General features: G+C 37.1%; 1 protein-coding gene across 1 annotated transcript; it reads left to right on the top strand.

The window, feature by feature from the left end:
* The first annotated feature begins 857 nt into the window (after window positions 1-857).
* Window positions 858-15,918, top strand: GABRA6 (gamma-aminobutyric acid type A receptor alpha6 subunit). Its single transcript, XM_006098597.3, has 9 exons — window positions 858-953; window positions 1,153-1,271; window positions 1,824-1,891; window positions 3,736-3,956; window positions 4,043-4,125; window positions 4,426-4,569; window positions 4,970-5,122; window positions 6,781-7,040; window positions 15,506-15,918. The coding sequence occupies exons 1-9, from the start codon at window positions 916-918 to the stop codon at window positions 15,779-15,781; spliced, it is 1,362 nt and encodes a 453-aa protein (XP_006098659.1). The 5' UTR covers window positions 858-915; the 3' UTR covers window positions 15,782-15,918.
* The last annotated feature ends 1,325 nt before the right edge of the window (window positions 15,919-17,243 follow it).

The following is a 17,243-nucleotide window of genomic DNA, read 5'->3' as shown; positions in this document are numbered from 1 at the left end:
TGCTTTATTCTTACAGCATTTCTACCTGGGGAATCTTACTCAGCTATTTCCAGACATTGTCTCTTACAGGCACCATTCATGAAGCTGGCCAGGTTTCTAAAGATAATGGTAGGATCTATTTATATATCTTAGCTTGAGATGACACACCTTTAACAGGAAAGATCAGCAAAGTACATACACAAAACAAAACAAACAAACAAATAAATAAATAAATAAATAAATAAATAAATAAAAACACTATCCCAACAGCAAGATGGCCAGGATTTGTTCTGCTGGGTTATAAGTTTTTTTCAATGAACAATCAAGGACAATTTTTAAACACATGAGAGGTGTGTATGACGCAAGAAAGCTGATGAAATCAGAAAGAGAACCTAAGAGGATCCCAATATCACTAGACTTTTTAAGCAGTAAGAGCTGTGTAGGAATCCTTCTGTGAACCATAGAAATAATAAATGCTAAGCCCATTGGAACATAATCTCAATCAGCAAGATGCCACTGCTTTCCAGATTTTCTCACAGGGCTCTGCTAGCTCCCTGCCAAAACTAGCAGTGGCTTCTTCCTTCCAATCTCCCCTAATGCCTTATTCGATTATTGTCACTGCTCTCCAACCATGCACTGTCCTGTCCCTGCCGACGCTCATTTCCCAAACCAGTCAGGCGGAGGAGGCTGGGTGTCCATCAGAACGTAGTCTGAGAATACACACCACCGTGTTCCACGTGAAAAAAGAACAAGGGGGACCCCCTCGAAACTTGTCTGGCAACCTCAGCATCTACTGGATTACTGGCTGGATGCAAACAAGGAAAAGAGACATGAGGGGGTCCAGAAGGTTGCTCTAGTTGATTGGCAAAGGGGAGCTGGTTGCTGGGGAGGACAAACCAGGAGGAAGGCGAAGTGGGCATTTCAGGGCACTGCAGAATGGCGTCACCTCTGCCCTGGCTGTACATTATTTTATGGTGAGTAAAATCTTTTTCCTGATTTTTTCCTTTTAGTTCAGAGGAAAGGAGAAACACACACCTATTGGGTGGCTTCTATACCAAACCATGAAAGAAGCCTGGGCGGTGTGGCATTGGCCGTGGTGGGGAAGACACAGGTGATTGAGCAGCACATATTCTCTGAGGCTGGGAGTGAGGATCATTGACTGTCTACTCACAGGGTAGAAAATGTCCAAGGGAACTTTGAAGATGAAGGAAACGCCTACTCCAAGAACATCAGTCGCATCCTGGACAACTTGCTTGAAGGCTATGACAATCGGCTACGGCCGGGATTTGGAGGTGAGAGGCAATATCCTTTAGTAGACCAAGCATCTGTACTCCTTCCCCCTTACTGCCATTCCAAGGCAGGGGTCCTGGAGAGAGGCCATGTGTGTATTCCCATCCACTATCTGCCCCTCTCCAGTTAGAGATCTTACATGTGAGTTATTTGAACTCTTTCAGCCTCAGTTTCCTCAACTGTAGTGTGAGTGTATGAACAGTGCTTACCTGATAGAGTTGTGTAAGTGTTGAATGAGATTGTCCATGTGAAACACTTTTTTCATAGCATTTGTCCCATTAAATCTATCAGTTATTGTTGTTGTTTTTTTTTTTTTAGAGTTCTCCCCTAGTTCTTTTCTTTTCCTTAAATTCCTCAAATTGACCAGATTAAATTCAAAATAAGGCAACTGGTATGAATTTTTAGAGTTGAAAAATTCAAGGACCCCACTACTGGGACTTTAGGATGGGTTGGAGATTCCAGCTGTGAGAAGCAGCTTTGCTGTAGAGTCATTAAGTTCAGATCCTTCAACTTCCCTGGTGATAACTGCCCCCATCCTTCTGGGCTAATTTCAGGTGCTGTCACTGAAGTCAAAACAGACATTTACGTGACCAGTTTTGGGCCCGTGTCCGATGTGGAGATGGTGAGTGAGTTCTGAGTGAGGAGGACAACTTGACTTAGGGGGAGCAAGGGCCAGGACCCAGAACTAATGATAACGGGCAGTTACCAAGCACCATAATGCACTATGTGAACTCATGCTGGGAGGGCATGGCCATTAGAGCAGATTCCTGGCTTAACCTCCTTCACCAAGGGCTCTGCTTGAGCACTTTAATCTGAGGGATTTTATAATTGGACATCCTCTCCCCTCTTCCATCCACATGTCATGTGCTGATTCTTCCCTACAAAGAGAAGATCTTTCACATCTTTATGAAGTCTTAGTAAATGTTTGGAGTAGCAAAACGAAAAACCAACTAAGGTACCATGTCAGAGTATATCAAGACTATCCATGAAAGTTAAAACATAGATTTTTTTTGTAGCACATCATTTCTAGTATATTTAATTAAAAGAGTGAAGGGAGTCACTTGGAAAGGCCAATGCTGTCCACCTTTTATGTAGTGAATAGACCAGTAGGTGTTCTGGGGCCTCTGCTCCAGGTACAGATGGCAGTATTCATCAAAGGATATTTATAGTAAGTGGCAATGAAAACCTGACCTAGCCTCCTAGAACAAAGTAGATTATAATATGCTGTCATAGTTCTTAGGTAGAATTTCCTTTTAAAAGTAAAATATAAGTACTAAAACTGAAATGAGCATAACTTTGTAAAGAAGTGCCTCATTGCATTTTATTAGGGAAATATAATTTTAGATAAACAGTTGTTAGAGACTTTTTCATGGTCTGGTTTTTGAGTTGACAAGAAAAGAAAAAAGAAGAAAAGAAAGGAAGAAAAAGGCAGAAATAAAAGAGGAAAAAGTTAAAAGAAAGAAAATAAGAATGATGAGGATATAGGTACTTTATTTTAGAGGCAAATGTCTTAAGATCAGAATCTTCAATTATTTCACTACCATATTTTTCATTTGAGTACTGAGTCACCTATGTATAAATAAGCACAACCATATTCTACTGTATTATTTGATATCTGGGGATACTTGGAACTTTTTGCATTTGTCTCCTTTCTTTTTGTACAATAGAGCCTTGTTATAGCCTGAATCATTATTATATAAATCTATTGTGTCAAGTTAGATATTAAAATATAATCACCATTTGTAGTAATAGGTCTAGAAAAAGAACACAAAGTAAGCAAAGCAATTATTGTCAATATTTTTATATAATTACATTGTTATTTATCATTGACTTTTTCAATAACCCTTATCATAATTCTTAGTATCTTAATGTTATTTAATAAAAGCCACACATTAAAACTCATAATTATTATTGTGCATACTTGAGTAATATTCTTTCTGATTATTCTTGGTAACATTTGCTTTTATGTTCTCTGAAAACATATAAAATAATTATGATGTGCAGTAAGAGCCTGCTCATCAAGTAAATTTTATCCTTGGAACTAAATGTTATCATGATGCTCGGAGACACATTTGAAGGTGAATGAATTGCTAAGGGAAATGGTTAGCCTAACTGATGGTAAGGAGGGCAGCACAAAACCTAGAGTGTATCTTTTCATATTTTTCTTCTAAATTAAGGATGGAGGTATTGAAAAGTTGATAGTGAAGAGGTGGGTGACAGAAACCGAAGTATGTTGAGGATGGTCAACGTTAAGGAGGGAAATTTGCTCAGCACAGCACTATCTTTTATGATAATACAAACTTGGAGAAAAATAACAATTCACTAAAATTTTAACTTTCCTGATAGGCTATTGCCATAAAAAGTTGCTTTGTTCCTTAAGTTTTAGGATTGGATAGATAAGCTGGTGAATAAACTATTCTAATAAACCATCTGCCCAGCCTGCATGAATATCTTATTTTCTCTTAGGAGTATACCATGGATGTTTTCTTCCGGCAGACTTGGACTGATGAGAGGTTGAAGTTTAGAGGGCCAACTGAGATTCTGAGTTTGAATAACTTGATGGTCAGTAAAATCTGGACACCTGACACTTTTTTCAGGAATGGCAAAAAATCAATTGCTCACAATATGACAACTCCTAATAAACTCTTCAGAATAATGCAGAATGGAACCATTCTCTACACCATGAGGTAAGGTTTTTTTCCAATTCTACTGCCTCTGCCCAACTCATGTGTCCATCATACTAACTCAGAACCTTTCACTTCAATGTTCCTAGGCTTACCATCAATGCTGACTGTCCTATGAGGCTGGTTAACTTTCCAATGGATGGGCATGCTTGCCCACTCAAGTTTGGGAGTTGTAAGTTACAAAATGCTTCTAAGAGTCAAAAACTGCATTAAAATATGCAATTATTTGGTTTTAGTCAGAGACAGGAAAGCAAAAGAGAAATATAACTATGACATTCAAAGTGTGATTCCTGGAATATACTTACTTAATCATATCTGTCACCGTCAGAGATTTCAGTTACTCAGATTAAAGAAAAGCAGTAAAGAAAGGTCATGTCTGTATTTCCTTTTCATACGAACAAAATTTGCTTTGAAAGAAAAACCCACTACTAGTCAGATTCACTATTATGTTTAATTTGTTTAAAAAATGCAGATGCCTACCCCAAAAGTGAAATCATATACACATGGAAAAAAGGACCACTTTACTCAGTTGAAGTTCCAGAAGAATCTTCGAGCCTCCTCCAGTATGATCTGATTGGACAAACAGCATCGAGTGAGACGATTAAATCTAACACAGGTGAGAATTTGACCAATGCATGGATGCAAAGTGACTCCAGGGGCATCTTCAAAATATCTATTTCTTCTTCCTTTGCATTAGCCATCCTCAGATAAGCTTGATGTTTTGAAGTGATGAGTAGTTTTCTTTAAAATTGATTTTGCAACCATGTGCATGTAAAGATGTGTATATCCTTGAAATGAAGAGTTTTGGATGCCAATGACACAAAGAACCCCACTGAAAACAGTGAGCGGATGTATCTATCATCTGATGATTAATGCATTTGCCATCCATTAAAATATGCCTTTGCTTATTTTCTTCTGGTCCATGTTAATTAAAAAACCTGCGAGGTTTATTCCCAGCTGTATTCTTTTTACACACTATCAACAGCAATAATACTGATGTATGTGTCTTCCAACAGGTGAATACGTAATAATGACAGTTAATTTCCATTTGCAAAGGAAGATGGGCTACTTCATGATTCAGATATATACACCTTGCATTATGACCGTCATTCTTTCCCAGGTGTCTTTCTGGATTAATAAGGAGTCTGTTCCCGCCAGAACTGTCTTTGGTATGCTTCACTCTTTGGACTCTATTTCCATTCATCCTCCAGCTCTCATGCCTTGGGTATTTTAGGGTAATATTCACACCAGTGCACTTTTTCAGTCCACAAAGGAAATAGACGCGTATCTCATTCAGACACATGTATCAGGTAAAATGACCCTTATCTTATTACAAGCTGTGTGATGAATCAACAAAAAATTTGTCTCAGTGAGAATTCTGGCTGGTTTCCTGTGACTTTCATATGTTCTACTTAGTAGGGTTTTAAAAAAATCTTTATTTTTCATAACCAAGAGAGTGCTTAAAGTTAAAACCTACATGTAAATCCATAAAAAGGGCTAAGTTATTGAACCTATATCATATACATTGTATCTCACTTTTATTAGGTTGAACCATAAAAAATTGCTCTTTTTCTATGTCTAAAAATAGTTAAGTATTACTAATTTCCCATATTTCAACCTAAATATTTAGTCCTATTTATGATGAATAGAACCACCACTAGTTTTGATAAAAGAAAGTAAAATGAGATATAACAGAAAATATCAGCACTAACATTATTAACCTTTTATGAATTGTTATGATTACCAATTTGGCAGTTCCTAAGGAAGACCAAAGTTGAACTGAAATATCAGATGAATTTTGACTTTTTAATTTACTATATTAAAATAGATCTCTTTATACAAATTATAAAAGAATAGCTATATTACAATGTTGACCATATTAAAATTATATAAATTCCCCAACTCAGAATTCAAGACAGAAAGCTGCTGGCAGATGAATAACAAAATTATTTTCTTGTGAGAAAGTACTTTACTTTAAAATCAAGCTAGAAATATTAAAAAACTTGAGAAACCCAATTTATGATTATTATTCACTAGAGGCCCGGTGCACAAAATTCATGCCCGGGGGGGGGGGGGTTGTCCCTTAGCCCGGCCTGCACCCTCTCCAATCTGGGACCCCTCGGGGGATAAGGGATTGGGCCTAAACCAGCAGTCAGACATTCCTCTCTAAATCCAGGACCATTGGCTCCTAACCGTTCATCTGCCTCACTGCCTGATCGCCCCTAACCACTCTGCCTGCCTGCCTGATTGCCCCCTAACCTCTCTGCCTGCCTGCCTGATTGCCCCTAACTGCTCTCCCCTGCCAGCCTGATCACCCCTAACTGCCTCTGCGTTGGCCCCCACCACCGTGGCTTTGTCCGGAAGAACGTCTATAAGGATGTCTGGAAGACATCTGGTCTAATTAGCATATTACCCTTTTATTAGTATAGACACCAGACAGAGTTTTAAAATATGATCAAAGATATTATCAGCTATTAAAATTGACCAGAAGTTCAAGGTTTTATTACTTTAGTGATAATATGCTTTAAGTTTTATAAAGAAGTAAACAACTAAAATTTTTCATGACTTAAATTTTGTAACAGTTAAGCTAAATCAATTCAAAAAATATGTTTTGAGTTATTATAATGTACAGGCCACTGCACTAGGTATGAACGGATACAAAAATGATAATACCTATCATAATAATTGTGAACAATTATAAAGCAATGAAACAATAACAAAAATTACATTTGGAGAGTGTTTAATCCTCGCCAACAACATGTTCTCATTTCATCTTTTTATTGGATTATAAATGCTAATACTGCATTTCTTATTTTTTTCATTTCAGGGATCACCACTGTTTTGACCATGACCACTTTAAGCATCAGTGCCCGGCACTCCTTGCCGAAAGTGTCCTATGCAACCGCCATGGACTGGTTCATAGCTGTGTGCTTTGCTTTTGTCTTCTCTGCTCTTATTGAGTTTGCAGCTGTCAACTACTTCACCAATCTTCAGACACAAAAGGCCAAAAGAAAGACACAGACTGCAGCCTCACCCCCAGCGACAATATCAAAAGCAATGGAACCCTTGGAAGCTGAAATTGTCTTGGTAATTGTTTATTTTACTAATCTTACCCACCATAAAAAGGTAATCCAAACGGTAATCACAAACAGCAAAATAGTCCAAAAGTAGTACTAGTTGAGCACGAGTTACATAAACCTAGTTCCAGGCCAACTTCTTTTCTAATTTCACAGAAAAAAGCCAAGTAACAATCCTTCACTTATCTTTGACCTAAACTTTTGGCATGTCTCTTTCATCACCCTCATTAGTACTGGCAGGTCCCAAGCTCTCAGAGACAAGAAAATTCTTCTTAGCCTTTAAATGATTGCTTTGAACAGGTTCACTTAAACTAACTAGGGAGAATAAAGTAAAAAAAAATAATGTTTTGAATGAGCCTCTGAGACTTCAGAGCCTGAAGGAAATAAAGAGGGACTCCGAAGGAACGGACGATTTTTATTGGAAATCAGCTTGCTGGTTTCATTCATGAGGACAGGATGTGAGTATTAGGTTCTATGAATGCTGAGTCATAAGCCAAGTTTTTAAGCATATGAAAACATTCTCCTATTCATATATGAAAACATTGATATAAGTATGGTTTTAGTCAAAGACTTATGCTCAGTGAGAAATACCTATACAATTCAGTTTAGAGTTGCTGTGGCTAAGCTCTGGCCCCAAAGGTGCTTTGAGTAAGAAACAAATGACAGCATTAATAATTCAAGGGTCATAAATGTGTCCCCAAATTTCAATTTTACATATGAGTAAATTCTCTCAACAATTAAGGTGCACAAACTTTTTAAATGGATTATAGAATTGATTGACAAGTATACATTTTTATATGAATACAAAGTCAAAACAGTGACTCCTGAAAAGAGAAAAATTTTGCTCTATAAAATTTAGTAATGTAGATATTTCAACTGAAAATTTCCTTGTAATTGATCAATTCTCTTGAACATTCTAAATTGTAGAACCACATACAGTCCAGCTAATTCTTGGTTAATTTTTATGATAAAAATTATAAGGCTATGTGTACTCTACTTCTCAAATACTCAGGCATCTATCAGCTAAAGCATGATAATTTTTTACTTAAACTTTTCTCTTTGATAAACTAAGAAACTTGTTTGAGAATTTACATTCTCTGCAAGGAATAAAATAAGGCTATTCCCATGATAAATGGAAATATATAATGTAAATATTTTTTCTTGAATTATCACTAACTAAAAAACAGGTCATGTAATATAGTCCAATGATTTTCACTTACAAATTGAAAACAGGAAATTATTAGTTACTAGTTGGTAGAAAAACTAGAAATTGATTTTAGAACTCTTGATATCCACAAACTGTACAGAGACCCTCCCCTCCCCAGCAATTCCTCAAACACTGAAACATACAATGTTTTCAGAATGTAGGTGAGGTCATTCCCAAAATTCTTCCCTTGACATAATGATGTGTGTGTTTTTTTAATGTAGATATGTTTTGAAAGGTGATAAAAATATAAATTTTATAACAAAAATGTTAGTCTGAAGATTTAGTCCAAAACACTTGAAAATCACTTTTTTTCAAAAAAATAAATTCCAAATGTTTTTGAGAATTATTTTATGTTAGTAAAAATAAGTGATTATGCTATAAACCATCTGTATTTACATAGGTATATAATCAACATATTGCCCAAAGGTTATATATTAACATACATCCATAAAGGAAGAAGAATTAATGTTTATAAGAATTCAGTTTAACAGTTCATTACTTGAGAATGGTAAAAATTAAGAGAGAAATTCATAAGAAACAGGGTAAAAAAATAACTGATGACTTTGAACATGCTCATTGATCTAATGTAGAAATAAAAAGGAAGACCAACTTCTTTAACTCTTTTGAAATATATATTACTGAGAGGAATATGATTTCAAATCCTTGGAGAAACTATGGTTACTATTCCTTTAGCCTTTATTTTAAAGGTATAATTTATTAATAAGATGAAATTTAAGATCTCAGGCCTTCATATAAACTATCTTTTGCAATCCTTTGGGAAGCTGGTTACAATATTGCATTTAAATCATCTCAAAGTACCTTTTTTTGCAAGTTGACGTGTTTCTTATGAATAATATATTTCTAAACCTGGCTCTACTTAAAATATTTAAGGCAATGAAAAGAAGAATTTCATTTCTGAAAGGCTAGGTCAAAGCATAAAAATAAAAACAAAAATTAAACCTACCAATACAAACCTTGTAGATGTCAAAAATAAATATAGATTACATAGAATATTTACATTTTATTTATTTATGTCAAAACTTGGACGCTTGTCTTATACAACATAGCAGAACAAAAATTATACAACACAATGGTATATTATGATTGCTAGGTCATTTTTTCCTTTCAAATATCATGACATTTAAAAATGCCTATCCAGTTGTAATCAAAATAACATTACTTGAGTAACTTGAACATTGAAATAGCATGCCAATGGTGAAGTTGAAATGAAATAAGAGTTTGAATATTTTATGATTCTAAGTTGTATATTTTAAAAGACTCACTGCTTTTCATAAGCAACTTCTTATAATAAATGCAGAGAAAAGTGTATCACTGATTTTGACTTTAAAATACAATATAACTAGAGGCCCGATGCATGAAATTCATGGAAGAGCAGGCCTTCCTTCCCCCGGCTGCTGGCACCAACTTCCCTCTGGCACCCGGGACCCAGGCTTCCTTCGCAGCCCTGACTTCATCTGGAAGGTCGTCCAGAAGGACATCTGGTCTAATTAGCATATTACACTTTTGTTATTATAGATAATGACAAGAAATTCAGGCATTTTAAATCCAGTACTCAAACAGGAAGAAACACATAAAACTAAATCCTCAGAAGTACTTATAGACTAATTAGTTTTCTGTTTTTAAGGCATTTGGAACTGGAGACTTTATTTTATTTTATTTTATTTTATTTTATTTTATTTTATTTTATTTAGGTTTTGAGAAGGAATTATCCACAATTTCTCTTGTATTTATATGGCATTTTTCCTTACTGTTTTTATCTGGTAGGTTATCTAGGCATTAGAGAGCGATTTCTGTCTTTGTATTTCAGAACTTGCATTTGAGGTATACTATTCTGCATGCAAAACCCAGTTTGGACCTTGATCTCTTTTTGAATGTTTTGCTAACTTCCTTACTATTTTAAAAATCCAAGCCCTCATTACTTGTTCATAAGAGAATCACCTCCCCACAAACCTCCCCCCTCCCATCAAGGCATCAAATGTGGCTTTTCTTTTTCAGAGGAAGTATGATGTTCTTGGTAAATTATCTACAAACAAAAATGACCAAAATGTCACTAGTCTGGACAATGGCTATAGTTATACTGATTACATTGTTTATTCATTTATTCATTTTTCTTTTCACCTAGTACCCATTTATTGAGAATCTACCCATTGAATTTTGTAAGTACTTTTATGTGCCAGATCCTTTGTAGAATGCTGAGGATACATTAATGAGTGGCATCAATAGGGCCTCTTCCCTTTATAAGGTTGGAATGTCTGCTGGGCCATTACCATGTGACCCTATGGAGTACAGAATACTGAAAGATTTACCTCCTTTGTTCCAAATATTGCCAAGATTTGAGTACCACCATTTCTCAATAGAATGAAGGGCTGAATTAAAACCATCAGAGACTCTGAATACCAGAAAGATCATGGTGCCCCTTCTCATGGCTGTGCCATTGTTGGACTTTTAAAGACTGAGGGGTGGATTAGGTGAGGGATATAGGTGGTTAGCTTTTTCCCCATATCTTCTATCAAATCCTCATCTAATATTCCATTCTTCACCCTCCAAACATTCCAATATGGTTTCCAGACATGCCTCTAGCACCACTGACCCACCAGATTGCTGCCAATAAGCTGCTTCTCTCTAGAATTTCTGGGTTCAGCTCTGTTTCCAGTTCTACCAGCTGTAGCATAAATGCAGGAAAACTGGATGGAGTTCTTATTTTCTCCACAGTGATATGATAGGTTAATACAATAGGACAGTTTAAAGAAATGTCAAATACTAAATGTTTAAAAAACATTTTCTCTTATTTTTGATGCCCCTCTTTTGCTGGTTCTAGGAGCAGATGCAATGCTAGTCCCTTGAGTAATGCAGCCCCCAGCTAGAATCTCTCTTGAGAGGCAATCCATTGCCCCCTTCTCTGGAATGTGTTAGACTCACTGAACATTGTATCTGAATTGCTCTAAGTACTCCCCAAATGCCTTATCCCTACAGCAAATACTGATGGCCTTAAAGTCCAGTTTGATTCAAAGTATCTTTGCAATATGGTGTTACTTAAAACAAAGCTGTGCTCTTAAAATACCCAGAGCAGGATGGCACTCAGCAGCAGGGGACCATAGAAGAATTCAAAACCACAGGTGTTCCACTCAAAGCTGTGACAGCCCCAAGCTGAGCCCTCATCTGGACTCCGACAAAAGCCTATTTCACCATCAACTGAAGCTGCGGAGCTTACAATGAGCAGGCAGGCGGGGTCCAATGAAAACCTGGAGCTGAATGGCTTGGAAAATTGGCTTTCTTTTCATTTCAGAAATTCAATGTGATTCTTCTAAATTGGCGTCCAGTCTCCTGTATTATGAATTCCCAATTATCCAGGACTTGATTATCCAGTGCGTGCCTTAGCCAGGAGTCATGCATTTCCTTGAGCATATGTTTTTGCTTCCTGTTAGAAATCCCCCCAGTCACCTTTGGGCTGTGGGACAGTTGTAACTGTAAAGTGGATATTCTCAATGGTAGGCGAATCTCCCCCGCCCTGCCCCCCACCCCCCCCCCGGAGGATATTGGTAAGGCCTGGAGATATTTACGGTTGTCATAACTCTGGGAAGAAGTGGAGGGAGGGGTACTATGGGCATCTTGTGGCTAGAGGACAGAGATGCTGCTCAACACCCCATGATGTGCAGGACAGTCCCCCACAACAAATATTTATCCTACTCAGAACGTTGATAGCCCGGTGGCTGAGAAACCGTGCTCTAAATCATAACGCTGATGGGAAGAAATAATAATTGTTGAGTGTGATCTTTGGAATCTGAGAGGGATTGAATTCAGGTGCTGCCACTTATTACTTGTGTGAGCTTTCTGCTTAAGACTCCATTTGTTCATCTCTAAAATGAAAATAACATTATTACATAATAGATTTCTTCTAGGGATAAACAAAATAATGCATGCAGAGTGCTGTGCAGTGCTTGTCAATAGCAAGCATTTAGATATGGTACCTATAACGTAATGTAAAATAACATACTAAAATATAATATAAAATAATCACAAGACCTTTGCTCCTTTTTCTTTGCCTGTCTACTGAAAGAAACCTTGAAAAATGTTTAGGTTTTCATTTATCTGTTGATTCAGCCTATGTTTATTCAGCATATACTATGTTCCATGCACTAGCCAGGCACTGTGGAACACTTATGTATGGCAAGAATATGCCTTCTACCATTAATGTCAGGAAAGGAGATAAGGCATAACAGAAATAATATTTAAAGGAAGTATGTTATAATAGCTAAAAGAGCTGTAGCAGCTAGGCAGGCAAAAAAGTATACAAAGTGTGTGTGTGTGTGTGTGTGTGTGTGTGTATAAAAGTCTTTCTCAAATTCTTAAAGGAAAGAAAGAGAACACTTTCAAAGAAATTAATCACTGTCCCTAACTTTAAAGATAGCACATTGAGGCTTAGGGAGAGTATATGGAATCCGTGGCATTTCTAAGTCGTAGCAGCTCAGTAGTATACATGGACTTGCAATCCAGGGCTTTCTGACCCTCCTGTCCTCTTAACACTTGAGCAACCCTCCATAGAGATGATTTGGGGAAAACAATGAGGAAAGGGGGCATCCAATTGTAGGGGACATTTAATTCCAGGCTAATGACATTGTGCTTAAAATTTTCATGGTATGTGGTCTTGAATGATGTTGGTTAACTCTGGACAAGATGTACTTGGCAACCTAATTTTAAGTCATTTGTGACACTGTGGCAGTGCCAAGAAATTGACAAATAATTTTGCCCCCACATCTCTTAAAAAGAGGGAAAGATGAAACAATGCCTTACATTTTTATGGCACGTTATGTTTTACAATCACTTTCTCATGTCAATAAACTTTTTAATGCCTGCCCCCTTTCTCCCTAAAAAAGAAAAAAAATACAGGTTTCAGAGAGGCAACGTGTTCTATTAAAAGTCAAGACAAATTTAGGAAGAAAATCTGCTCTAAAGGCTCGCCCTCCTGTGACTTCATCATGACCCTTAGAAACGTTACTAGAGTAAAAGACTTTAATGTGCCATCCATCTGGGAGGAGGATACTTCTTTTTGGAGAATGAAACAGTGACACATTTCACTGGGTCAGAAAAGGAATATATTAATGAAATATTTACTGAATGAAAATTCAAATTAAAGTGTGAGAAATGTGATAAAAGCTCTTGTTAGATGATGCTATACTTCTTCTCTAAGACCATGGAGACCAAACTACCACCACTCTGGTCTTATCCACACCGTGTCTGGTGAATTTCAGCACAGTGGTCCTTAGCTGTCACATATTTTTTAAAAAATATATTTTTTTGTTGATTTCAGAGAGGAAGGGAGAGGGAGAGAGAGATAGAATCCTTAATGATGAGAGAGAATCATTGATCAGCTGCCTCCTGCACGCCCCACACTGGGGATCGAGCCTGCAACCTGGGCATGTGCCCTGACCGGGAATTGAAATGGGACCTCCCGGTTCCTAGGTCAATGCTCAACCACTGATCCAGGCCAGCTGGGCAGCTGTCACATATTTTTCATAGAAAGTATCACTTATTTCCTGTCCTAGACCAGCAGACTGGTCTCTCTATACATTAAATTATTTTCTACCTCCAAGACCCATGATTTATTTAATTCTGACCTGAGTGGCTAGCACAATCCTGGGCCAACAGACAACAAATAAAGATACTTGCTTGAAACTCACCACGTTCATATCAAATTAGACTTGAGTACACAGATTCTTTTTTTTGCTTTTGGTTAAGAAATAGATTTCCCCACGTCCCCTAAAAGCATATGGGGCTTGAACTTTCTATGAAGACTGTTATTACTTAGATACTCACTGACAAATCACAGCAACATTCAAGAAGGGGGATGCAGAGAGAAGAGGCTCTTTGGACAGTTGTTTCCCACAGTGCAAATGTCACCACCTCGGTGGGTCGCGCTGGTCCTGTGGCTCAACCAGCAGAGGGGAGGTGGCTCCCTCTCCCGGGTGCTGCAGGGTTGCTGGCTAAGGCCACAGGCATCTGCCACGTGAGTAATATACCCTGCCAGGCAACAAAGTGGTGATTTTGCTGCCAGGGAGGAAACAAGGTGGTTTTAGAAGAGCAGGGATGATGTACAGCAAGTGTTTGAAGGCAGAGACCCAGCAAGGACAACCTGGCTGTGAGGCAAGTGAGGATTACAGGATGTAGATAATTAAAGGGAAGAATCAGAGGAAGGCGCCTAGTTTTCAAAGGCATAAAAGGAATCTAAAGCAAACAGATTAGAATCTCTGAATGAGGCCCAATACTTAGACTAGAGATGAGAAAATTTGGGGATGAAACAAGCACTGAAATTTATCACCAGCTGTGCAACAGGGGGGGTGGCGGGTTGGGGGTCGGGGGGTGGGCAGTGCATTTCTCCTATCTGGACCTTGTCTTTCTCATCTATCAATTCATGTGCTAAATATTCCTTTCAAGATTAAGATTGGTTGTCTTATGATTTCAATAGAACAGAAATTTTAATGATGGAGAAACCGCATATGACAATTCTGAAGGGAGTAAATGAATCATTTTCTGGTCACTTGAGATAGAAGGAAACCAGTGGAGAAATTCTGAATGGGAAGCAGAAAGCTCTCAAGACAGAACTTCTGAACTAAGAGGAAGCTGTACTTCAAGGGGTGAACAGTCAAAGAGTCATCCTACTCAATCGAAGGGCAGTTTTATACTTTGTCTCTGGCTTTTGACACATATGAGCACCTTCATATATATATTTCTTTAATCTCAGCTGGTTCAAATTTATGAATGTGTGAAGACAATGATGCAGGCTGGGAATGTATCTAGATGCATGGTATCAATTAACCAAGCTATTATTTCCTTATGTTAACAAATATTCCAAATGGAAACCCCTCTCATTGCCCAAACTCATAGCCCCTTAAGTTAAGCTTAGCAGGCTTAACCATAACCAGAGGGTGGATAAGCTTTTGCAACCTTACTCATGTCCTCCTAATGGTACAATCTCAACACAGTTTCTGATATGGGGAACATGCTTAACATTAATTGCTGATGTATTAATTTATAAGATGCTGGATGAAATCAAATCATTTCTTTTTTTAATTATTTTACTACTTTCTTGGAAAAGTAACACCATCAAATACTATAAGAACTTGCTGATTTTTTTTTGTCTTTACATCATAGGCAAATAGTCACTAAATATCTATCAATAATGAAAAAATGAATCTAAATAAGCGATCTCTTTTCCTTACTTAAGCTGAATATTTGCCTTTTATCTGCAGCATCCTGACTCCAAGTACTACCTGAAGAAAAGAATCAGCTCCCTGACCTTGCCAATAGTCCCAGCCCCTGAAGCCAGCAAAGTCCTCACTAGAGCTCCCATCTTACCTTCAACACCTGTCACACCCCCACCGCTCTCTCCAGCCGTTGGAGGCACCAGTAAAATAGACCAGTATTCTCGGATTCTCTTCCCAGTCGCCTTTGCAGGATTCAACCTCGTATACTGGATAGTTTATCTTTCAAAAGATACAATGGAAGTGAGCAGCAGTGTTGAATAGCTTGCAGACAAGACTCCCTGTATTATATAAGTTATTTTCAGAATTTAAAAAAAATTAGCATTGAGACTTGTGTAGATAGATGCTTTTCTGAACATGAAATCAAAATTGAAAATCTTTAACACGTAGCTTTTAGTAAGTAGATAGGAGCTAAAAAGCAATAATATAACTCCTCAAAACTGGAAGTTGAAGGTTTCTGAAAAGTAAGAATTTGGGTGGTGGGTATACAATGCAGTATACAGATCATGTATCATAGAAATGTAAACTTGAAATCTATAAGATCTTATTAAGTAATGTCACCCCAGTAAATGTAATAAAAATATGACTTTTGTGTACATTAGAGAAAAATTTTATAAGAAGATGGATTCAAGGTGAATTTCCAATCTTTGTCCTTTATTGTTCAATATTTTGATTGTCATTGTGAATAGCATATACCACAAAGCAGATAAAATAAGAAAGGCTGACAATTCCAAAGGTTGTCTTAAAATATGTTTATTTTGGCTTAGTTTTCAAGAGAGCAAAATATAAGTAGTCTAAATATTTATAAATAGGTAAATACCAGCATGTTGGAGGCCTTTATGCCAGTAAAATGTCTTTCAGTGGCATTGTAAAGCCTGTATTGAGCTTAACCATCTGTTTTTAACCTTGCTGTGCTATTTTGCCTCAATAAAGTATGGTGTTTGTATACATATGAATTATACATAGGTCATAAATTATGTATGCATGTGCACATAGCTTTAGCTGGACTGTAGTACAGTGTTGCTTTATCTTATTAAGCTTTCTTTTTAAAATAATATGCTCATCATAATTCCATGAAGTTATAAGAAAACATAGTAATTATAAGGCAGCCTTCTATATTATGACTGTGGTTATATCTTGTATTTTCTATCTTTCTGAGTATACCACTAAATAAAACAAGAATGAACATGGTTATCTGGATCTGTCTAATAAAGCTAGGTAGCAGAATTTCTTTAAGTCCAGAGAAATGAAGTGGTTACCTCTACCCCAATGTTAGTGTTCCTGGAGATTCTAACAGATAGAAGATAGGGGAAGACCAGCCTCAGTCACCTAGCTCTAAAGAAAAACTTGAGTTTGAAATAATAGTTAATTCTTCATCTCCTTTCTGCTCACCCAACACACTTTCAGTTATGAGATGAATAATGCCTGATGATCTAATGTATAACATGGTGACTATAGTTTAATATTGTACTGTATAAATGAAAATTGATGAGAGTAGAACTTGAATTTTCTCCCTCACACACAAAAAGGTAAATATATATATCTATAATAATAAAAGCATAATATGCAAATTGACCAAATGGCCAAACAGCAGAACAACCGTCTGGACAACCTTCAGGGATGAAGCCAGGGCTGTGAGGGCCTACTCTTGCATGAATTTCATGCATTGGGCCTCTAGTATTTATATATGAGGTGATGGATGTGTTAACTAAATCAATGAAGGGAA

This window comes from Myotis lucifugus, unplaced genomic scaffold (assembly GCF_000147115.1).
Source record: "Myotis lucifugus unplaced genomic scaffold, Myoluc2.0 scaffold_243, whole genome shotgun sequence".
Classification (NCBI taxonomy): Eukaryota; Metazoa; Chordata; class Mammalia; order Chiroptera; family Vespertilionidae; genus Myotis; species Myotis lucifugus.
Note: the sequence above shows the minus strand (reverse complement) of the source record. Positions and strands in the feature narration are given on the sequence as shown.

Excerpts from the sequence above, each read along its gene's own strand:
- GABRA6 (XM_006098597.3), top strand. The coding sequence starts at position 916 with ATGGCGTCACCTCTGCCCTGGCTGTACATTATTTTATG. Across the intron at positions 3,957-4,042 it reads ACCATTCTCTACACCATGAG|GCTTACCATCAATGCTGACT; the intron begins GTAAGGTTTTTT and ends CAATGTTCCTAG. Across the intron at positions 4,570-4,969 it reads GACGATTAAATCTAACACAG|GTGAATACGTAATAATGACA; the intron begins GTGAGAATTTGA and ends GTCTTCCAACAG.